The sequence below is a fragment of the Numenius arquata genome, chromosome 9 (assembly GCF_964106895.1).
Source record: "Numenius arquata chromosome 9, bNumArq3.hap1.1, whole genome shotgun sequence".
In the NCBI taxonomy this organism is placed as follows: Eukaryota; Metazoa; Chordata; class Aves; order Charadriiformes; family Scolopacidae; genus Numenius; species Numenius arquata.
The window spans coordinates 14,434,711-14,457,537 of NC_133584.1; the positions used below are offsets into that span (position 1 = coordinate 14,434,711).

The 22,827-nt window shown below is 59.6% G+C and overlaps 3 protein-coding genes across 3 annotated transcripts; all 3 read right to left on the minus strand.

Moving 5' to 3' along the window:
* Window positions 1–291: 291 nt before the first annotated feature.
* LOC141468858 (uncharacterized) lies at window positions 292–4,531 on the minus strand. The gene is made up of 2 exons (XM_074154078.1): window positions 4,449–4,531; window positions 292–2,968 (listed from the first exon to the last, which is right to left on the minus strand). The coding sequence occupies exons 1-2, from the start codon at window positions 4,529–4,531 to the stop codon at window positions 292–294; spliced, it is 2,760 nt and encodes a 919-aa protein (XP_074010179.1).
* Window positions 4,532–6,922: 2,391 nt separating this feature from the next.
* Window positions 6,923–9,545, minus strand: CPN2 (carboxypeptidase N subunit 2). The gene is made up of 2 exons (XM_074153945.1): window positions 9,534–9,545; window positions 6,923–8,575 (listed from the first exon to the last, which is right to left on the minus strand). The coding sequence occupies exons 1-2, from the start codon at window positions 9,543–9,545 to the stop codon at window positions 6,923–6,925; spliced, it is 1,665 nt and encodes a 554-aa protein (XP_074010046.1).
* Window positions 9,546–12,235: 2,690 nt separating this feature from the next.
* LRRC15 (leucine rich repeat containing 15) lies at window positions 12,236–13,957 on the minus strand. The gene has a single exon (XM_074153915.1). The coding sequence runs from the start codon at window positions 13,955–13,957 to the stop codon at window positions 12,236–12,238; it is 1,722 nt and encodes a 573-aa protein (XP_074010016.1).
* Between the last annotated feature and the right edge of the window lie 8,870 nt (window positions 13,958–22,827).

Below are 22,827 nucleotides of genomic sequence, written 5' to 3' on the forward strand. Positions count from 1 at the left end.
ATGGGCAGATGATGGCAGGCACTGCCTGTGTCGGGATGCCATCTAGTGTCACTTGCCAGAAGGGCCCATCAGGCAGTGACCGTGCACCGGCTCCCCAGGCTCACAGCATCTCCAGGGGCCAGCTGGGAGGCACCCCAAAACAGCATGGGTAGTGGGACACCCTCTCCTGGGTGACTGAACCCCACCAATGCTGGTCCATACCCCATGACATACGGACCCTGTGGCCAGGATGGCTCCAGACCCCCAAGGAGGACGATGGGCATTGGCTAGGTCATGCAGGGGCAATGAAGCTCAAAGCAGTGCCCAGGCTTGCTCAGGGGACCCCGGGGCAGCCAGGGCTTGGAGACTCAGCAGCCTCACTGGTGGCACAGGGTCGCCCTGGCAGCGGGTGGCTTGGTGAAGGAGGAGGGTGAGCATCCCCCATAGCAGCGTGCAGGCCACCTGCAGTACCAGTGCGGCCAGGCCCAGGGCCAGGGAGACCTGGCAGTGCCGTGGGCTGGACCACAGGACAAAGCCCCAGGCGTGACGGCCGCTGGGAGTCAGGGGTGGAGAGGCTGGCCAGGGGCTTGTATGGTCTCTCACCGGGGGGACAGGAGGCATCGAGAGTGGGATGGTACCTGCAGGGGTGGGAGCTTGTTGGGGGACAGTGGGAGCAGGCTGGATGCCAACTGTGGACAAGCTCCACGTGGTAACGTGGTCCCGCTCCACACCTGGCGCAGCAGCCCTGCAGGCTGGCCAGAGTGCCATGGCTGAGGCTGAGACAAGGGAGATGCTGGGTGACACCCCTGGGGCAGCGTCTGTCCTCTCTGTGAGTGCCAGAAGAGCAGGGAGCACTTGTCTGGTGGTGGCTGCCAGTGTGCTGCCTGGTGCTGGTGTGGTGGCAGAAGCTAGGATGGACAGTGCAGGCTCTGGGTTGGTGGCTCCGGGAGGCTGTAGACTTATGATGGCTGAGGTTGGACACAAGCTGAAGGCCTCCTGTAGCATATCTGGCAATGGGGTGTTGATGGAAGCCTTGGGAAGTACAGTTGTTGATGGGATGGTGATGGAGGCCTCAGGTGGCACAGCTGGTGATGGAGTGGTGATGGAGGTCTTGGGCAGCACAACTGGTGATGGAGTGGTGATGGAAGCCTTGGGCAACACGGTTGATGATGGGGTGGCGATGGAGGTCTCAGGCAGCATAGTTGGCGATGGTGTGGTGATGGAGGTCTCAGGCAGCGCAGTTGGTGACGGTGTGTTGACAGAGGCCTTCACCAGCACAGCTGATGACAGGGTGGAGATGGAAGCCTTGGGCAGCATGGTTGATGATGGTGTGGTGATGGAGGTCTTGGGCAGCACAGCTGATGATGGGGTGGTGATGAAGACCTTAGATAGCATGGCTGATGATGGAGCAGTGAAGAAGGCCTTCACTGGCATGGTGGGCAACATGGCAGAGGTGGCCACAGGTGACAGCATGGCTGGCAGTGCCATGATGGGAAAGGCTGCCAATGACAGTGTGGTTGGTGCTGCAGTGGACAAGGCTCCAGGTGGCAGCAAGGTTGACATCCTTTGTGGTGGTGTGGAGGCAAATGGCAGAGATGGGGTAAAAGAAGCTGAAAGAGGAAGAGTAGCTGGGCAAATTAAGTGGTCATCCCTCAGTGATGTCACTGCTTGCCCTGCCAGGTGGGGTGGACTCTTGCATGACACTTGGGTGGACAGTTTAACCTTCTTACTGTTCCCCAGAACCCAGCTGTGCAGGTAGCAGAGATTGCAGTCACATCTCCACGGGTTCCCACTCAGATACACTGAGCCGAGCTTCTTCAGGGGGTCCAGAAGCCCTTGGGGGACACTCTCCAGCTGGTTCTTCCGAAGGTTGAGGGTTTTCAGATTTGGAAGAGAAGCAAAGATATCATCATCCAGAGCAGAGAGCTGATTTGTGTCTAGCTGGAGGTCTGAAAGCTTGCTGAGCCCAGCGAAGGCTCCTCTTGGCAGGGTTGCTAGCTGGTTGTGGGACAAGATGAGTTTTCCGAGCGATGTGAGGTTGACAAAGATGCCATCTGGAAGTGTAGCCAAACTGTTCCTGCTCAGGTCCAGCTCACGCAGGTGTGGCATGGTGTCAAAAAGGCAGCAGGGGAGTTCTGTAATGTTGTTTGAATCCAGAGTCAGCAGTTTCAATTTGTTTAAACCAAAAAATCCCTGGAGTGGGAGAGCCCTGATGAGGTTGTTGTCCAAGAGGAGTTTCTCCAGGTGAGGCAGGCTCCTCAGAAGCATGGGTGGCAGCACCCTGAGCCTGTTCCTCTGGAGACTGAGCTCCAGCAGATGTGTCTGACCATCTAGCAGCTCCTCTGGAAGGTCCTGTAGCTCATTCTCGTATAGCCGGAGGACTTGCAGACGGGGGAGTTTGCTAAAGGCACCCCCAGGAAGAGCCGTGATCCTGTTTCTAGCCAGGTCCAAAAACGTTAGATTGATGAGAGAATCAAAAACGCCATCTGGAAGAGAAGGGATTGCATTGATGTGCAGGGAGAGCTCTCCCAAGTTCTCCAGCCCATCAAACAGGCCTTTGGGGATGTGTCTGAGGTGGCTGTCCCTCAGCTCCAGCCTCTGCAAGCTTGGGAGGTTTTGGAAAGTGCCCACAGCTAGTTCCTCTAACGAGGCACCAGAGATCTCCAAGTCCCTCAGCTTCTCCAAACTGTCAAAGGCTCCAGGTTCAACTGTCTTGATCTTGTTGCCAATAAATAAAATCTTGATCAGGTTGGGCATGTACCGGAAGGCACCTTTCTTTATAGCAGTGATGTTGGTTTGCACGAAGATCATCTCAGAAATGAAGGGCTTTGCAATCTTTGGGATCTCTCTGATGTCATTTTTTGTCCCTCTGTAGACCTCCCGGTAGTCTTTGGGCATTTCATATGGATCTTCACCTGGGATTTGATCTTGGCATTTATGGTGATGGAAGGAGAGGAAGAAAAGAAAAAAGAAATGCTGGTACATTGTCCTGAAAAAAAGGTTTCAAAAATCAGTTATGAAGAACAGAAAAATCTCTGTCCACAGCTCCTGAACTGTGGTACCACACTTCATTCAGCTCTCAAGACTCTTCTATTCACATACCACAACTCGTTTTATGAGAAAGAGGCAGACTGTGCAAGCCAATGTACGCTGCGTTTACAGGAGTTCACTGCCATCGGTACCGAGGGACGGAGAGGAAGGGAGAGTGACCCAGCTTACGGCTTGGCACTGGCAGACGCTCCAGGAGGAGCAAGGGCTAGACAGTCTGTTCTCTGGCCCTCCTTCTCCCACGTTTGGGCTGCAGGTTTGGCATCTGTCTGGGTGAAGAAGGCAAAGTGCTGCTGCCCATTAACGCTGCCCCAGTGGGTCCAGTTACTCAGCAAGGCAACAGCCCATTCATCCAACAACAGAAGCAATCAGCCCTGCGCTTGCTAATGAGGGATCAGCAAGGGTCCCAGGAGCCAGCCAAGACCAGGTGACCTTGTTTATTCAAAATTTCCACACAGTGTTGGATGGACTAGCTATTTCACTCAGTTCAGGAGAGTTATTTAAAACATTGCTTCTAAGCATCTCCTTTTTGGGATTCTTTCTGATCACATCATATTTTGGCCTTAGTTATGCAATTTTTTCAGATAGAAATGGTTGAGCAGCAGCCAAGTTTTAGGGTGAGGCTCATTAAAAGACTATGAGATGTCCACAGATTAGCTGTTTAATACCTAACATTTAGGCTGCAACCTGCAGTTAGGAGGTGAAATCACTGACGCACACCCACCAGCAGCCCACCACTTCCATCAAGCCATTTGGAAACATCCAGCTAACACATCAGCTGGGGTTTAACGGCCGTGAGCATCGCACTAGGACAGTAGTTTCCAGCTTGTGATTCACAGCCCTGGGTGGCAGCAGGGGAAAGAAGGGCTGTGGGTTGTTTCTTGGGTGGCCATCAAATCCGACCACTCAAAAAACTTAGGCTGGGACGGTAAATTTGCTATGAAAAGTTAATTCCTGAAAAATGTTGAGACGTCAGCAAATATAGGAGGCCAAAAGCTACTGGGTTTGAAGAGAAACTGATGGGCGATGAGGTATGTGCCAGCTGCTCCCTGGGGCTCCCCAGGGCAGAAGTCGCTGCTGATCCCTGAGAGTGCCTGCTTCACTTCATCTGCAGGGGTAGTGCAATGGGTTAAATGCAGTGGTGGGAACGGCCAGATTGACTGCATAGGGATGAAAATAAACAGTTTTGAACTGCAAAGGTTTTTTTAAAACCCTCCCTCACCCCATCTGACTGCAGTAGACCTCAGTGTGGTCCCCTGCTCGTCCCACCCTCCAGGAGCGCAGGGACATGGAGGCACAGCCCCAGATCATGGCGCTGCAGCCTCTTGTGATCCTTGCTGGAAGGAAATGATCAACAGCTCCCCAGAGCTGTCCCTCCCCACATATTTTAAAGAGCAAAAAAAGCATTTTGCATCACTTACTTGGCCAAGCACTTGCGAACGAGTCCAGCCACCGGAGAGAGCCACACCAGGCAAGGAGCGAGGACACCAGACTGGGGTCCCATCACCTGGCCAGCTCTTTATCCACGGCCCAGGCGCAGGGCTTGGTTTCATGTGAGGTTAGGGCGCAGGTCTGCGCGGGGAGATAAGGGACAGCCGGGGAGCAGGCAGCGGAGCTGTGCCCCAGCGTAGGGGCTGTTGCAGAAACCCCTTGGGGAGGATGCAGGCACGTACTCCCTAGGCATTATCTGCTGGTGCCACTCAACTAGTCACATCCAGGGAAACCTGAAGATCTCCAGGCCAGCCTGTTTTGTAGCTGATGGTCTCTGCAGTCCCGTATCTCCACCAGCGTAACCCAACAGCTTCACAGGCACCACTCCCACCAACACAACTGAAAAGAATTTTCCTATTTAAAGCTTTTCCTATTAAAAATATCCTGCTGTTTCCTTCCTCAGGAATTAGCTTATGTAACTAAAGGTGCTGCTCTGAAGCTGTTTGTTTAAGCTTGTAAGGGATGTTGTCTGTGGCTGGACAGATACTCTGACACCTGGGTCTGGGCTCAGTCCCACAGCCCCACACCTCACCAGCCATAGGGCTGGGGCTGTGTTGTGCCACCCGAGCACAAGCCAAAGACCCTCCCGCAGGGACACCCAGGGCTCCTGGATGGTGCAGGGTGTCTTGTGGGAAGAAACACCCTGTTTGATTCTAAGACTTAAAGTGGCAAGGCATCCATTGCTTCCCATCAGATAATTGTGCTAATTGCATTTCTTTGTTTTTCACCTGCTGTTTTTAAGGTTCAGCTTGTGCTCCTGGGCTTTCCTGGCAAACTAAGAAACACTCCAAGCTACTGCACATTTTCAACAGCCTTACCCTTTTCCAGTGCCAATCCCATATGCATCTAGGTCCCCACTCAGTGCCAGGCTGCTCCAGAAGCTGTAGGGTGGCAGGAGACAGGGGGCACAAGGGGATGGAGCTTGCAGCAGGAGTGACACCAGCCTCCCCAGGCCATGGACCCTGTGGTGTGGCAGCTGTGCCAGGGCTTGTGAAGCTGCAGCCAGCCGCACCATCCCTGCTCCAGGCTTGGGGCTGGCCACACCAGCATCACCTGGGGGGGGTGGCCACAGCAGGGTGGCAGTCCCGTGCGCGGGGCAGGCAGCAGGTTGCCTATGCAGGATGGTGTTTGGGGGCGCAGCATGGCCCACCTGCCTCCCAGGAGCACGGGGCCAGCATCCAGGGCACCACTAGCACAGGTCGGGCTAACACAACACAGAGCCTCCACTTTGCTCTCGGCTTCCGGCTGGGCAGCAGCTGGCAAGGGGCTGGCAGAGCCCACAGCGTGGCTGCGAAAGCTGCAGGCAGGGCCGGGAAGGCTGGCCCGGAGATGGCCAGGGGCAGGCGGGGCTCTCCCGGCTCCGTCTAGCCCGGCTGAGCCCCTGTCCCAGCGGCCGCAAGATGGTGCAGCAGCACCGCACCGCAGCCCCGGCAGCGCTGCAGCCTGCGGGCGCGCACTGGCACAGGGACAGGCGTGCTGCACACACACACTCACACACACACTCACACGTGAATGCACCCACGCACTCACACACGTTTGTGGATGCCCCCAGGAACTCACACGTGCGTGCACCCACACACTCACACATGCTTCCACCCGTGCACCCATATGCAGGCACACACTCACACCCATGTATACACACACACACACGTGTGTGCACCACACTTGCTCTCTTAGGGGATCACCCTCCATACCTGCTGACCCCTTGGTATGGATCACCCACCATATCTGCTGTCCCCTGGGCTAGCAGCCCTGCTGGGACTTTGTGCCCCGTCTCCATGGTCCCCGGGGGTTCCGAAGGGGCAGCAGGCCGAGCTCTGCCAGGGTGGTTGGGGGACCTGCTGTTGCACAGCCCTGGGCTGGAGCCCACCCTGCAGCCAGGCAGCCCTTCCCCTCGCTGGGCCGTCAGCAGCACTCACCCATGTCTCCCTGAGATGCCCCACACCACAGCCCTGCCCCGGGGGCTGGTGCCAGGCTGCAGTGAGGTCTCTGCAGGGAAAGAGGTGAGGCTGGAGAGCTGCAGCGGGCAGCGATGACCCCACCAGAGAGCAGCACCTACTCACCGCCAGGCACCTGCATCCATGGGACACCAAGCACAGCCCCAGCCTGGTCCCCGCTGGACCACAGCGACCTTCACTTCCCCCAGATATGCAGGGGAAGTGTTTCCTCTCTCCCTCATGGGAACTGGTTGCACAAAAATAATATATACATTTTAATGGTATTTGAAATACACAGAAAATGCATGGCTGCAGGAATAAATACCACCAGGCCATCTCAGTCGGAAAGCTCGGTGGCAGCTGGTGACCATGGCAGGGGTAACAGAACAAGATGAGGTGCTGTTTCACAGCCTGGTTCAGAGGTGGCCAAAACAATAGCTGAGCCAAAGCAGGCACCTGCCCGATCCCTAGGGCGCAGCAGGGAGACCTGGCGAGGTGGTTTCATCCTCACTCTGTGCTGTGATGAGGACGCTGACCTGCAGCGTGCCGCAGCGGGAGTGCAGCACCCAGGCACCCTGGTATGCCAGCCCGGGGCCCACTGCCTGCCCAGGAGGAGGAGGAGAAGGAGGAGGGAGGCGAAGGCTGAGCTGCTGGCAGCTCGTGGCATCACAGGCCATGTTTATGGTACCCTCGGGGTTGCTGTAGGTGCACTGTCCTGGAGCATCCTCCCCTAGCTCCCTGTCCAAGCCCTCCTCCAGCGGTACGCCAGGCACTCCTGGGCACTTCAGCTGCCCCTGAGGGACTTCTAGCAGGGACTGTCCCTGGAGAGCAGCTGGGCTGGCACAGAAGGCTTGTGCATGGGTGAGGGGCTCGACAAAGCTCTGGAGCCAACCCAGGAGGTAGGTGAGGCGGCAGTCACAGGCCCAGGGGTTGTAGGCCAGTCCCAGGCGTGCCAGCTCCTCATTGGCGTCGAAAAGCCCCGGGGGCAAGCGGGCCAGGTGGTTGTGGTCCAGCTCCAGGGCAGTGAGGAGGGGCAGCCCAGCCAGCAGCCCAGCCGGCAGGCTGGAGAGGTTGTTGTGGCTCAGCTGCAGCTCCACCAGCCCCACCAGTCCCTGGAAAACCCCGGCAGGGAGGTGGACCATGGCGTTGTGCGAGAGCACCAGGGTCTGCAGCACCGAGAGGTTGGCGAAGAGCCCCTGGGGCAGTGTCTCCAGCTGGTTGCGGGCCAGCGAGAGGTGGAGGAGGCCAGGGGTGCTGGCAAAGAGGGTGGCAGCTAAGGTGGCCAGGCGGTTGCCCTCCAGGCTGATGACGGTGAGGTTGGGAAGAGCAGCAAAGATGTCGGGGGCCAGGCTGCCCAGGACATTGTGCTGCAGCTGCAGCCGCCGCAGCCCCCCCAGCCCAGTGAAGGCACCATACGGCAGCTCCTCCAGCTGGTTACCATCCAGGTGGAGTTCGGCCAGCTGGCCCAGTGCCCTGAAAGCACCAGGGGGCACCCGCACCAGCAGGTTGTCACTGAGCTTGAGGAGGCGGAGGGTGGTGAGGGGGGCCAGCAGCCTCTCTGGCAACTCAGCCAAGACATTCTGGGAGAGGTCCAGAGTCTGGAGGTGCCGGAGGGGTTGGAAGATGCCGAGGGGCAGTGCCTCGATCTTGTTCCCCGGCAAGCGCAGGTCCTGCAGGTGGCAGGCAGCTGTGAAGAGCCCTGGCTGCAGGGAACGGAAGTTGTTGGCACCCAGGGAGAGTTTGCTGAGGCTGGGCAGCCCCATCAGCACCCCTGGCCTGACTGCCAGCAAGGGGTTGCCTGAAACCTCCAGCTCGGTGAGGCTGGGCAGACCCTGAAAGGCACCAGCCTCCAGCTCCTGGATTTTGTTGTTGAGGAAGACCAGCTTGGTGAGGGTGGTGCTGGGGCCCAGGTCCCCACTGCGGATGCTGCTCAGGGCTGTCTCCACGAAGAAGAGCTGGGTGGCATTCCCTGGCAGGCCCGCTGGGATCTCCCGCATCCTCTCCTCTGAGCAGAAGACTTTGGAGATGTCGTAGCACTGGCAGGCAGGGGGGCAGGACAGGGACAGCCCCTGCACCAGCAAGGACCCCAGCTCCAGCAGCACGTAGACCACCAGCCTGCACTGGAGAAGGAGCCGAGCCTCATCCCCTGCCTTGGCAGGGCAGAAATTGGCACCCACAGGTGGGTGCTGCTGGGGAAGTGGCTTTTGCAGCCAGAAACACGGGGGAACAACCAGTGCCAGTGCCAGCAGCTGCCCCAGCCATGGGGCATCCCTCAAGCCGTGCCCCCCCCACATCACCCCAGTGCTCCCCCTGCGGGAAATGGGAGTACTTTCCTCCCAAATCTCTCCTCACCTGCCCTGTACAGAGCTCTTCCCCTGCACCCCAGCCCTGGTCCAACCCATCCTGTGACAACCAGGGTGGTGCCACCTTTGTGGACAGTCCCCACATCCTGCAGAGCAGCAAATGAGGTAGGAGCTGTGGGATCCCATGGGTCTGTCGGGGGAATAGGGTCTCAGGAGATGTCCCCATGGGCATGGACCTGGCTGCTGGGGCAGGGGAATGTGTAAAACACAGGGATGTGCTGCACACACAGGGTGGTGGGGACAACACTGCAGGGCTGCTCTGCGCTCAGTGACAAAAGGAGCAGGCTCCACTGGTGATATTTCTAATTGCCCATCAAGTATTTCTTTCTTTGCAAGCAACCAGAGCAGCATCAAACCCGCCCGAGGGATATTTGGCTTGGCCTGTTTGGCCTGTTCCCAGTCTGGGAACAGGGAGGCACTTTTTGAACACCTGAGCAAAGCGGTGGCCTCCAGACCTCCACTGGTCCCTCCCTACTTGGGACACATGTCAGTGATGCCAGGTAATGGGGGATGCTGTGTGCCCCACAGCGATGCCCACTTGCAGACATGGGGATATCCTGGACTTATATCAGTGCTCGAGAGCAGCGTTGGGATTGGCTTTTCCTTTCCACCATCTCACTTCTTGTCACACAGAGCCAACAGCAGCTCCCACCCATCCCGGAGCCACCCCCCGCCTCCCGCCCTGAGCCACCTGAGCGGTGTAGCTGACGCTTACCGAGCCTGGCATTGTGGGGACCGCCACCAAGCCTGCGGCAGGTTTGCAGGGACACCGCTCGCCGAGACGGGACGATGTTCTCTGGGGCGGATGGGAAGCCGGGCGACAAGCCGTTCCTGCTGGGGCGGAGCTGCCCCTTGCTGCTTATCGGCAACAACAACCCGTGTCCTTGGAGCAATTCGAAAAATAGCCTGACCCCAGAGGGCTGGAGGTGAGGCCAGAGGCAGCCGCCAGCGAGCATCCTGGCAGGGAAGCGGGGTCCTGGCCCCGGATGTCCACTAGCCCAGGGACAGTGGCAGGGCACTCTTGTCATGGGTGGCACTGGTCTCACACCAGTGTCAGCATCTTTGCTTGCAGCAGCCCTCCAAGAGCTCCCCTAGACTTCATTAAATCTCAGTGGGGAATGGGGCCAGCAAACATCCCTTGCATGAGAGAGGGGACCAGGCACAGCTTAGCAAGGCAAAGCAATGCCATGAGGAGGGGACCACCCTTGGACCATCATGTTGAGATGTACCAGGTGCTTTGTAGCCTGGGACATGCACTCAGCCAGCAGTGGGATGGCCAGAGGGATCCGTGGACCAGCTGGACTCCCCGGGAGCTTGCGACCTGCCTGGGGGAGCAGCATATGCCACTTTAAGGGCCTGTGTTGGAACAATCTAGGGTGGCAGTGGCCACAGAGGCACCCCCAGAGGCAAGAGGAGGGACATGTGTATGTGCATTCAGCCAGACCAATGGAGCAGACAGTGACACACAAAGAACTCAGCTGACACAAGCCAGCGGTAGCCAGCTCTGCAGGGAGCCACATGAGCGGCCCCCCCCACCCCAGGCTGGTGCTGGATAAGCCCTCACGTATCCTCACACACCATGGCCTCCTGTGCAGTCCTTCTTCCTGGCGCCTGTCTTGAGAAGCTTGCTGAGGTCTCAGCTCACTCTCCAGAAGCCATCCTGCTGCTGTTGGATAGCCAAGCCCTTTTAGGTCCCTCACCTCAGGTTGGAGACCAGCGACCACCATGGGCTCTGCGACTACAGACCACTAACCCTCTCCCAGCCCCACCAGCCGGCAGAGGCTTTTCCTCAACATGAAAAAAATCTCTCAGCAGAGGAAATCAAGCACAGCTCCTGTCCCTGCTGGGTTATTCCCCAGTTGCATACCACAGAGGAGCAAACACACAGCTCTTGGCACTGGGGGTGGACAACTGCACTTTAATGGAGAGGTCACAGAGCAGCACCCAACAGACCCGCGGCACGGTCCCGCATCTCCCAATGCTGTGCATGTCCCAGCCCAGAGGAGCAGCCCATCATGTGCATGAGCATGGGGCTGCTTGTGCCAATGCTGGCTCATGGGGTGCCATGAGCAGCCAGCACCATGGGGTGTACATCAAGTGCGACCCTCGTCCCGTGGCAGTGATGCCCAGGCAGCCTGTCACTGCTGTACCATGCATAAAGGTGGGCTGGACTCTTCCGTGGGCATACCACGGTGTGCACCACCAGCAACACCCCTGCCTGAGGGCTGCAAGCAGGCAGCAGAACTGGGCACACAGAGTGGGACACTTGGGGTGGGAAGAGGAAGAGGAGAGGGGAGGAGAGGATGTAGCTTTGCCAGGCAAAGCAGGGCCAGGCTGCTCACAGGCCAGCAGGGTACCCAGGAGTGTGTCGAGGCAGAGAGGACCAGAGATAGGGTGCAGCAGGAGCGGTCCCATGGGGCAGCAGCCCCAAGGATTCTTCAGCAGCCCTGGGGTACTAGCGCAGGAACCTCTCCCAGCCCTTGGCAAATAGCCCTCGCACGGGAAAGGGCATTTGCAACCTGCCCCTGGGGAAGAGACACAGCCAGACAGCAGGTCCACACTTCCCACCCATCACCCCACCTCTATAATTCCCCCATGGCAGCAGCTCATGCAAGCTTTCCGGTCACCCACCCATCTGGGACAGGGTGCTGCAGGCAGGGGCATGGCCATGGGAGGGTGAGCACCAGCGTGAGGGGAGCAGGAGGTTGCTTGGGGTGAGGGAAGATGATGCTGGCAGTGCCTGCAGGCAGGGAGGGCAGCTTGGACGCAACAGCGTCACTCAGGGTGTGCCACCCCAGCAGCAGCACCGGGCCCAGGCAGCCCAGCCCCACGGGGATGTTCCTGCCCAGACGCAGCCATGCTACAAAGCAGGACAAGGACACGTGGATCTGCTTGGGGCAAAGACGCTTGCTCAGCTCCTGGCCCTGCGTGAGGGCTAGCACCTGCCTGCTCGGGCTGGGGCTGAAGGCATGGCGGGGTGGCGGGGGGGAAGATGGGGAAAAGGGGTCTGGGGAAGGGCAGCAGGCAGTGCTGGAGGGGACAACGTGGGGTGAAGGATGGGGAAGTCCTGGTGTTTGGGGTAAGCACCATCATGGCCAGACCGTGGCTCCTTGCTCAAGGGGTCCCTCTCAGCACCCCGGCTGCTGCCCCCAGGCAGGGAATGAGCACAGAGGCTGCGCTGGAGGCAGGAGGGGCTGGGGACAGAGGGCAGATGTGGGGGGTCACCCGGGGGGACACCCTGCTGTGGAGCAGGGGCAGGGCAAAGCAGAGCAGGACAGGGGGACACGCAGCACGCAGGGTGATGCTGGTCTGTCCAAATCAGCGAAGGCAGCTGACACAGAGCTGCCGTCCTGTCCCTTTTCCCCGTGGGGAGGAGACACCCCACCAGCACTGCTCCCCCCAGGGTCTGCCAGGCGCTCAGGCTTCGTTAGGTGCCTTCATCCTCATGAGCACAACATGGCTCTTCTTCCTACAGCCGTAGACCACCAGTGCCACGAGAGCAGCGAGCAGGGCCACGCACACCAGCACGATGACAGCCACCACCACCCCGCTCTGCGTGCGTGTCAGACCCCACCGGCCCCTCTCCTCCTCCTCATCTTCCTCCTCCTGGGGGGAGACGGGCAGCCCCGTGGGGGGCTCCGTCCAGGCACCCTCCGGCAATGACACCTCAGAGGGGTGATCAGAGAGCGGGGTGCTGAGATGGGGGGCAGCAGTGGGGGACCGGGGGGCAAGGAGCTGGTCCTGCGTCAGCCCAGCAATGGGGATGCCCTGCAGGGCAGGGGGCTGGACGCAGAGGGGGGGTATCTCTCCCACCTTGTGGGGGTTGTCCTCCAGCCATCCCCGCAGGGGCAGGATGCCCTCGTCGCAGCGCCAGGAGTTGTTGTGCAGCTTCACCTCCCGCAGGGTGGCCAGCGGGGAGAAGATGCCGGCGGGCAGGTACTCCAGGGTGTTGGTGTGCAGCTGAACGTGCCGCAGCCCTGGGGTGGCCCTGAAGAGGCCCCGTGGCAGTGCCTGCAGCTGGTTGTGGTGCAGGGAGATGTTCTGCAGCTTGGGCAGCCCCTCCAGCACCTGGGTGTCCAGGCGATGCAGGGCATTGGAGTGCAGTGACAGCTCCAGCAGCTCCCCCAAGCCCCTGAAAGCCCCCGGTGCCAAAGAGCGCAGCCGGTTCTTGCTGAGGACCAGGAGTTGCAGCTGAGTGAGGTTGCTGAAGACAGCGGTGGGGAGAGTGGAAAGCTCATTCTCATAGAGCCACAGCTCCCGCAGGTTAGGCATGGGCCCAAAGGCGCTGGGGGAGATGTCCCGTAGGCGGTTGACATGCAGGGTGATCTTGGTGAGGGCACTCAGGGGCAAGAAGATGCCACTTGGCAGGGCGGCGAGGAGATTGTTGGACAGGTAGAGCTTCTGCAGGTTCCCGTTGTGCACGAAGAGCTCTGGGGACAGGGTCTCCAACTGGTTCTGGTGCAGCCCCAGCTCCTGCAGCTCCGGCAGCCCATCAAAGGCTCCCGCCGGGATCTGCCGGAGCCGGTTCTCATAGAGCCGCAGTACCTGCAGTCGCGCCAGCCGCTCGAAGGCTCGGGGCGGCAGGCGGTCGATGTTGTTCCTGGCCAGGTTGAGCTTGGTGAGGCTGGTGAGCTGGTCGAACACCCCCTCCTTCAGCTCCTGCAGGTTATTCCCGTGCAGCTGCAGCTCCTTGAGGTTGCTCAGGTGGGCGAAGTGGGAAGACTCAACCTGGAGGATCTGGTTGCTGGAAAGAAGCAGAGACTCCAGCTTGTCCAGGGGCTCAAAGACCTGCACGGGGAGCTCCTGCAGCTTGTTGCTAGCCAGGCTGAGGTAGCGCAGGTCGGGCAGGTGCTGGAAGGCCCCGGGGCTGATGCGCGACAGGTTGTTCTTCTCGATGCGCAGCCCGATCAGCAGGGAGGCGTTGCCAAAGGACGCGTCGCCCAGCTCGGTGATGCGCGTGTTGATGATCTGGAGGGTCATGGCGTTTGCAGGGATGGGGCTGGGGATGGCAGTGATGCCAGCACCAGAACACTCCACCTGGGCGGTGCGGACGCACTGGCACTGTTCCGGGCACTGGCCACTGGCAAGCTGGATGCCCACCAGCAACAGCAGCCACCGCCACCAGCCTCCCCACTCCATTGGGCCTGCAATATAAGCAAAAGAGGGGGGCTCAGTCCCCGTGATTTCCCAGCCCCCCAAGGCCACTGCTACTGATGGATACTGCTTTCCCCCTGGAAAAGGCCACCAAGCGTGGCCACACTCCTGCCCCCAGTACGGCAGAGGAGGGCAGGCAAGGAAGGCTGGGGACAGACAGGGCTAGGCACAGCCCAGGCGGGAGCACGGAGCGGGACAGAGCCAGGGGCTGCGGCGCCTGGCTGCCATACCACAGCTATTAGTGGCATCCCTGGTGTCCCCCTCGCTCGCCCCCTCCAGCAGCCAGGAGCGTGGTGGTTTCCTGTTTTGCAGTGAGCATGGCGAGCTGCTACCAGTGTCACTGGCGCCCCCCACCACCAAACAGCCAAGACCTTCACAGGAGCCAGCACGCAGCACCCACAGCTCAGCAGGTCCTGGGGATGCTGGGAAGAGAGTACTCTCCCCGCAGCACCCCTGAGCACCCTCCTGACTCTGCCCAGCAGCAAGAGCTCCTGTCGTAGAGCCAAGAGCAACGCTGGCACTCGCTGCCCGGGTGTGCATTAGCTCTGATCCTGCTGGAGCACGGGTCAGCTGGACTCTCTGCCAGCTCCCCAGACCATGCTGGGTGCCGGGGTGGCCCTGTCTGCCCCCCATTCCTAGGCAGAAGGTCTCAGCCCTGGCTGACTTTGGCCATGAGAGCAGGATGTTCAGTGCAGGTACCCGTATACAGGGTGGTCCTGGGGGCAGTGTCCAGGGGAGTCTTGGAGCACAAGGGGAGTGAGAGCTTTACAGCAAGGTCCTCCATCACTCCACAAGCACAGCCACCACAGACACCCTCTCCTCCCTCCTCTGGCCAGGGTGTTTTCCCCTCTCTGTAGATCAAAGCAGCAGCCTCATGCCAGGCTGGCACAGAGCAGCCACCCACTAAAAACTTTGAGCGGCACAAGATAGAGAGAAAACCTGTGGCTCCCCCCGGCCCCAAGCACAGCTCAACAGACGGACAAGTCCAGCAGTGAAGGGGTCCGGGCATGGCACCCTGGTTGGCACAGTGCCCCAGGGTGCTGGGGCACAGCCCCTGCCCTCCACCCCGGGTTCCCTCCAGGGAACGCGCTTGCTCTCCGGCGGGGAGGGAGGAACCCTCCACAAGCCAGCGCAGTTTACGTTTTCCATATGGAAACAATCTGCATCCAAGAACAGCTTTGTTTATAGCAAGCCATTTATAAACTTCCCCAAACGCTCTGCACATCAAAAGCCCCTCTCCTGTCACTCCCTGGTAAGGCAGCTGAGAGCGCATCCAAGCTGGAGCGCCCTTCAAAAAAGGCAGCTGGAAACAATTTATCTCCTCTTTTCTTCTAGGGACAAAAAACTTACAGAACAAGAGGCTGAATATTCCCTATTGCTCAGCCCCTCGTCCCACTGCTCCTACCCTCAGCCCCCCTAAATGTTACTTTGTCCCCCTTGATTTTCTTTATGGGTTATTATTTAAGATACATTGCCTATGTAACTATTTCAGCTCCCACAATGCCGAAGGAGGCTCAGTTAGTTGGAGAACCCTTGCAAGGCAAACGTCTCCAACAAATCAAAAGAGGCTGAACACGCAGATCCTGCCACCACCACCCAGAGCTGCCCCCGGAGCTGCCCCCAGCCTCTCGCAGGGGCAGTGGAGGAGAGGAGACTTACCCAAGTGTCCTGCAGCCACGAGCGCCGAGCGAGCACAGCTCTGTGCTGGCAAGAGAGCCGAGTGTGGTTCATGCTTCCCCTCCCAGTATATAACCCGTCCAAATCAATGAATCAGCACAGGGGCAGCGTCGGGGTTAGGGAAAGCGCTGGAGCAGAGCTGCTTCCAATTCTGATTTCCTCGGCAAACAGAGCGAGCATCTCAAGGATGGAGGTTTGGGTTTCCCTCTCCTGACCCCCAGTGCTCTTGTTTGAAGACAAGCAGATGCCCCCACAAACAGGCTGCTCACGTCAGCCTTTGTCTGTGTAGCAGCTCAGCCCTGGGACCCCCCTGGTCCCCCCGTGGGACACAGCTGGCTGCCCCAACCCGTGGGGACAGGCAAGGCAAAGCCAAGCCCCTGGGCACGATCCTGCCCTTTGCTGTCACGCATTCCCACTGGGACTACTCCACAGCATCGCCTTGGCACACACACACAGCACTTGCCTCCCCGGCTACAGCCCCTGCAAACGTCAAGACCTCTGGCCATGTCCCCAGCCCAGGGCTGGCAGCCCCCCCAGCACGCCGACTCTGCCCGGGGTCCCAGCTCTCATTCATGCCCCCCCAACAGGAGATGCAAACCGGCCGGGAACCTGCAAGCACCAGCTCCGAGGGTGCTGGAGGTGTCACAGAGCGGCCACCAAGCAGGGGTCAGTGTCGCTGCAGGTGCCAGCCAGAGGCCAGGCTGTTTCAGAGAGCCCTTGGCAGGCCAGAGCATCTCCCACCAGCACTGCCTGTGCACTGAGACACCCCCTCCGTGCCGATGGCAGGCAGCCTCGTAGCCCCAAAGCGGCACACGCTGCCATCTCCCAAGGGCTGTGGTGCAGCCTGAACGCTGCTCTTCATTCTCAGCAGCCCCGACACATGGTGATGGAGCCCAGCACCCGGGGCATTTGGGAATCGGGGCAAAAGCCCATCCCATCCTCTTGTTCAGGGTGCCTGCTGCCACCCCTACCCTGCCCCCTCCAGCTCACACAGGAGCATGGGGGTGCCCTTGGTCCCTACCACCCAGCCCAGGTCCCCCCCCTTGCCCACCTCTCCTGGGCAGCCCCGGTCCAGCAGCCACCGGGAACGGATATTCGGAAGGAAGCAGCTAAGGAGCGCCGACGTGCGTGGCCCCTTTGGGCTTCCCGGAGCCAGAGCAACCCCGTGCTAACCACGGGGCAGCTGGAATTTCCCTGACCACGTCTAATCCCGTCTCAGCCCACCCGTGTTTCCGCCAGCCACAGCAGCCCCTGCTCAGGTCCCAGCCGGCGCTAACGAGCTGCTCGAGATGGGAACAGGACGGGGCTGCCGCCGGAGAGGGGTGAGGAAGGCTGGCTCCATCCCCACGCTGCAGCATGTCCTGCCGTGCCAAGAGGGGTGGGAGGGTGAGGGTTCTGCAGGGGACGGGGACCCTGTTCAAAGCGGAGATCAGACCAGGATAAACAACAGTGCGGGGACAGAGAGAGGAGTTTCCAGACAGACTCAGAAAAGGTGACAGGGATCGTGGGAAGAGCGTAGGGAGTGGGACCTCAGCTGGAGGCAACCACCACCAATATGTCAGATTGCATGGTGGGCCCAGCTGCTGCGGGACATGCTGGATGGCCATGGTCCCCTCCCCAGCCAGGGATGAGCGCTGAGGCTGGGACTACCCCTCGGCCATACTCCTCGACTGCTCCTGGGGCAAAGCCCAGGAATTTGGGCACGGAGAAGGGGCATTTTGAAAACACCACCCACAAGTTCTTCAGCTCACACTCTATTGACATAGCATATTTTCCCAGCGCCGCGGTTCCCAAAAAAACCGCCCCGTTTCCTTGACAGCGATGCAGCCGGAGGTCAGGCTGTGGGCTTGGGAGCTGCCTGCTCCCTCCAGCCCTGGCATGAGAGCCTTATCACCCCCTTATCACCGGCTCTGTCTGCCCACTGCCAGGGCCAGCACTGCTGGGCTCCTGCCCGCTCTGACTCATCCCAGAAGCACACAGCTTTTCAGCGAGGCAACACAGAAATTAAAACCCAGCACTTCCGAAAAACCACCACCCCAAGCCCAGTCCAACAGAGGAATGTCAGACTCAGCTCCTTCCAAGCAGCGCTGCCCCGGGGGGAAGGCAGGGATGCAGGGGTGGATACCCTCAAACACCCTGCCCCCCGGGAGGGGAGCGATCAGGTTAGGGACCCCATGGCCACCCAGAGTGTCCAGGTGACAGCCCTGCCAAAAATCCAGCTGCCTCTACCCAAGCCCTGGGAACCTGGCTCCGGCTCCTGGTTGGGGCGGATGAGTCTGTTTTCAAGACATCCCTAAAAATAAAGCAAGGCTGAGTAACAGCACAAGCCCGAGCACCGCACCCGCAGCGGAGAGGGAGCCGCTCCCGGAGGTGAGAGCAAAGGAGCTGGCCCCGGGCTACGGGCAAGGGAGGGGAGCAGAGACCATGGGAGCCTGGGACGGCAGCACAGACAGACAGACAGACAGACACAGCACAACCGGAGAGGAGAGGCAGCTCCCAGAGACCGTGGATGTGATTGAGGGTGAGATCAGCGTTTTGCAGAGGGAGGCTGCTCTGCACAGCTGAGAGCTCACACGATGCTGGATGGAGCAGAGAAAACCTCATTCCATGGGAAAGCCCCTGGGTCCAGCAGTGCTCTTGGGGGCCTTCCCCAACTCCAGCCAGGCTGAAACCCCACCCCACCCCGAGACTAAGCTCGGGATGGCATGGAGTCACTGCTGTGTCCCTACACTTCTAAGGGGACGATGGAGCCCAAGGGTGCCCCTGTGAGATGGAGCTGGCAGCAAAACCTGGGGTCACGGCTGTGCTGGGGGAGGTGGCTCCTTCCCCCAGAGCCCCCAGCCCTCTTCTCCAGCTGCTGTCTGCACAAACATGATTTTCCGATTCCTCACCAAAGGCAGTGGCCAAACGCCGCTGTGCAGGAAAAGCAAGTGTGTGGTGCTGCTGCAGCCCATCCATCCTCTGCGGCAGTCCCAGCCCCGCCTGGAGGTGCCCGTGCACCCGAGAGCCCCCAGCGCTTTCTGCAGGCATTTCTCCATGTGCTGCTGAGCCCACAGGAGGGCTGGAGGTCCTGTGGCAAGTCGTCCCAGCTAGGGTTACCCCCTGTGCTTTGATGTAACACTGCCTAGGGTTCCCAGAGGCTGGGAGCAGGCAAGCCTTGGCCACGCTCTCCAAGCTAATTGCATTTAACACAGCCTGGGATCCCAGCCCCACCAGGGCTCCCGTCTGTCCTGTGACCTCTTGCACAAGCCCTGGTGCTCCCCCGTGCTGAGCTCAGCCCTGAAACACCACCAGCCAGCGAGGTCCCAGGAGCCCCAGCACAACAGCATCACCTATTCTGGGGGAGGTCAGCCTCGCTCTTGGATAGTGGGACAGTCCCAGGTCCCCCCTGTACTGACACACCTCCAGAGCATCCCCACAGCCAAAGTGGTGGGCTCAGCAAAGCCAAGAGGCTCTGAATCATCAAGGGACTCGAGACTGCTTGGAAAAATTCATGTAATCGCTAAAATTAGCAGTTTGTGGGCTTGGCCGGGAGAGCATGTCGCTCATCTGCCAAACAGCTGAGCACGCTCACCCACGCCACGCTGCTGCACAGCCCGGCTCCCCCCAGCCCCTGCTCCCCCCACACCAACCAGCTAAATTGCAACCTCTAGGAGGGACAGGACATCCCCAGGACCTGCCACTTGCCCGCCACCCAGGGCAGGGACACCCCCCCACCCCCCGCAGTTATTTTGCGCTGCTGCAAAATGCCCATCTCTCTATGAGAAACCCCCATGGTGGCCCCCGGTGCTCGCAGAGACCGGCTGGTCCAGGGCATCGGGCCAAACTCTGCTCTGCTGCAGCGGGGGAGGAGTGTGTAGGGCTGGGCTGGGGGCCAGGGGAGGGGGTCCCCTCGGTGCTCCAGTATGGGGGGGGACACCTCTGCGCTTGAGCCGTGCAGCAGAACATGTAGGCTCGAGCCACGGCTGAGGGGCGAAGGAAGGTGCCTTAGTCCTTGGGGAGCAGTGCTGGGCCAACCCCCCACCCACTAGAGAAGCACCAGCAGCCTCTTCCCCACCACACACACTCCCAATCCCAAAACAGAGGCCTCCTCCATGGGCCCAGTGATCCAGCCCCTTGACTTTCTTGGCTCCCTACTGGAAACAGGGCCAGAGCTGCCTCGCTTCTCATGGCTACAGGATGCCCCATCTGCATCTGGGGACAGGCAGGGGACATGTCCTGCCTTCCCTGGGGAAGCACATGTGCAGGGTAGGAGCTCTGGGAAGGACCAGCAGCCCTGGTACCTCCAGAATAGGCAGCAGTGGTAGCCATCAGGCTAACTTCCATCCAAACACCACCAAAAGACCCACCACAACCCTCCTGGAGCTCCAGGAAAATGGCATTTAGGATCTCAAGCACAAGCAGGGCTTGTGGCCAGCAGAAACGTCTCCTCCAGGCTCAGACCCGGCCCGAGCCCTGAGCGATAGCAGCAGCACACAGGGCTTGGCGCGGGCTCAGGGCAGGGCTAGGCTGGAAGGAATGTGGGGCTTGTGGCCAAGTCCGCCTGGAGAGATAATCCGAAGCGGAAAGAGTTTGTCCGATGGGAGCTGCAAGAAGGGGGAAGGACCGGCTGGAGCGGGAGGCGATGATGGGGGGCTGTCCCTGCTTGTGCACCATGAGGTGTTTGCTGGACCAGCTTCGCCCCGTTCCCCATCTTCATCCCTGGCACCATGGAGTGCCCCACGGACCCCTGCCCGACACCCCAAGGGGGAAGAGGCCCCATCTCTCCCCAGGGCCAGGGGAAGTGCAGAGGAGTGCAGAGCAGGCTGCGGAGCCACTGCTGGCTCCCTGCCCTGGGCTTTTTTCATCCAGGCAGACACAAAGACACAGCTGGAAGCCTGGCATGCCGGGGGAAACACGACAGCCCTACAGCAGTGATTGCACAAGAGGTGGCAGGGTGTCTCCGGGTGCCGCTGGAGTGGCACTCACCCACCATGGCCCACAAGAGACTTTGCCAGGGCTTATCTGCCCAAAAACACCCAGGAGGGGAGGGGATGTGAACTCCAACTCCAGCTAGGAAAAAGGAAGCGTAATACCTCCATAGGTGGCCCGTCTCTGGACATAGCATGGACAAAGCAGGAGCTTCAGGCCTCCTGATCAGTTTGTAAACACTCACAACCCCAGTCTTGTCCCATGGGTACGTGCCTTTGGCTGCGTCTCCTCCCAGCTATTCTGTTATCCCTAGGAAATGCCGTGTTCCGATATCACGGCTGCTGAATCAGCTTCCCCAGGCGAGATGTGCTGGTTGGAGGCCCAGAGCAGACATGGCCAATGCTCTGTAAGGTCAGGCAGGGGATCCCAGAGCTCCTGCCTCGCAGCCAGCAGTCACACACGCTCCTGAACCATGGAGCGCTGCTGTGTGTCTTCTCTGAGCACATCTGCCATCACCAGGTTTCTCTTTGCCATGGGGAGAGGAAAGACCCGAGGTGCAGGCTCCGATCTTGCTGCTGGGTGCTGGAGGGCTGAGCTGCTTTAAGTAGGCACCTACCTGAGCTCTCTCCCCTCTGCAAGCAGCGACAAGGGCCCTCCAGCAGCTACTGGCCGCTTGTGGCAGAGGTGAGATGGAAAGGGCAGAGACACCAGGGACACAAGCACAGGACGTTGGTGCTGGAGGCTTCGAAGGGTCCTGCAGGCAGAGAGTTGCTGGCACTTATGGCAGCAGTTAATTCCCTCCTCGTCACCGCGCTCTTCAGGGACACTGGGCATTGAAGTCCTGACAAGCAAAGGAGAGTGGCACCTGCAGAGACATCAGGCTGGAAACACGCAGTGTTCTGCATGGTCTGGCACAGGGGGTCAGAGCTCCCACTGCTCCAGGATTTCCTAAAGCAGGGAGAGCAGGAGCATCTGCCACGGAAAGGAGCATGTGAGGGAACCGAGAGAGTTACAGAAGACCTTGGGCTCCGCTTTGTTGGCAACATACCCCAAGCACTCCCAACTAGGATGCGGCCCCAGGGGCATCTCCTAGACTCGGAGGTCTGGCTAACATGGAGGGCTGTTAACCAGGACTCTGCATCCTGTACAGGAGCCGAGGATGTGGAGCTGATCTCCTCAGCCACTGAGTGCAGAGATGCTTTGCATCCATCCTTTCCCCAGCAGCAGGGACCCCCAGGACGAGGGAGTAGACACCTCCAAGCTTTTCCAGCCCACTGTCCCACCAAGTCCAGCCTGGTGGTGAAGGTTGGGCAGTAGATCATGGAGGAGTGGTCTGCAGGGAGCGGGAAAACCTTTGCCAATAGAACTGGCAATGGCAAGCCATGGGTGCAGTGGGACAGCAGCAAGGCAATGCTGCCCAGAGAGGGTCCGAGGAGCCCTCCCCCACCGCCTCCCCACCTGCCACAGCCACCCTCACGCTGACCTGGAAGCACAGCAAAACGGAGACAGGGTATAAATAAGCACTTCCCTGGATTTCCCAGTCCAGGGAATTTTGCAGGAAGGGCTGAGCTCTGCTGGGCAACAAGCAATGAATCAGAGGCAGCTGAAAACAGGACACCTCAGAGGAAGAGTTAGTAAAACACCCCAGGCCCTTATTGCTCCAGCCTTTTGTTGTCTGCTGACTTCACTTCCCCGTCCGGTCTGGCTCAGCGCAGGGAAAGCCCGATGACAGCACGTAAAGACAGATCATCATCCTCCTCCTCCTCCCAGCTCTCGCCTGTGAGCAGCCGTGAGCCAAAGCCCCACGTGCCAGAGCTCGGCCGCTGCCCAAGGGGAGCCAAAGGAGCCGCACGGAGACCCAGCCAGCCCCAACGCGGGGCTGGGGCGGTCAAAGGAGGGCTCACGAAGATGGCAGCTGCTGCTCACCCTGTGCTCTTCCAGAGGTCGGGCATCAGGGTGTTGTATACCCATATGGCGACCAAACTGCTGATTTTTCTTACAAATCAGACAGCGTGCATTTGAGTGCCTGTAGCCACGAGACAATAGCCAGCTCTGTTTGTAAAACAATTCCCTCGTTAGGCCGGATTATACTTATCTCCTGCCTGCTGCAAGCAGATGCTTGCGTGGCACCGGTACGACGGCGCTGGAGCTGGCACAGCACTAAGTGGTCATTATAGCTCTCCAACCAAGAACCTAAATTTGTCATAACTGCCTCCTTTAAAGCACTAGCATGTAACAACCCAGAACCACCACCAAGAAAGCTTTGC

Coding starts and splice junctions, on each gene's coding strand:
- LOC141468858 (XM_074154078.1), bottom strand. CDS start 4,531: ATGGGACCCCAGTCTGGTGTCCTCGCTCCTTGCCTGGTGTGGCTCTCT. Junction 2,969..4,448: donor GTTCGCAAGTGCTTGGCCAA/GTAAGTGATGCA, acceptor CCTTTTTTTCAG/GACAATGTACCAGCATTTCT.
- LRRC15 (XM_074153915.1), bottom strand. CDS start 13,957: ATGGAGTGGGGAGGCTGGTGGCGGTGGCTGCTGTTGCTGGTGGGCATC.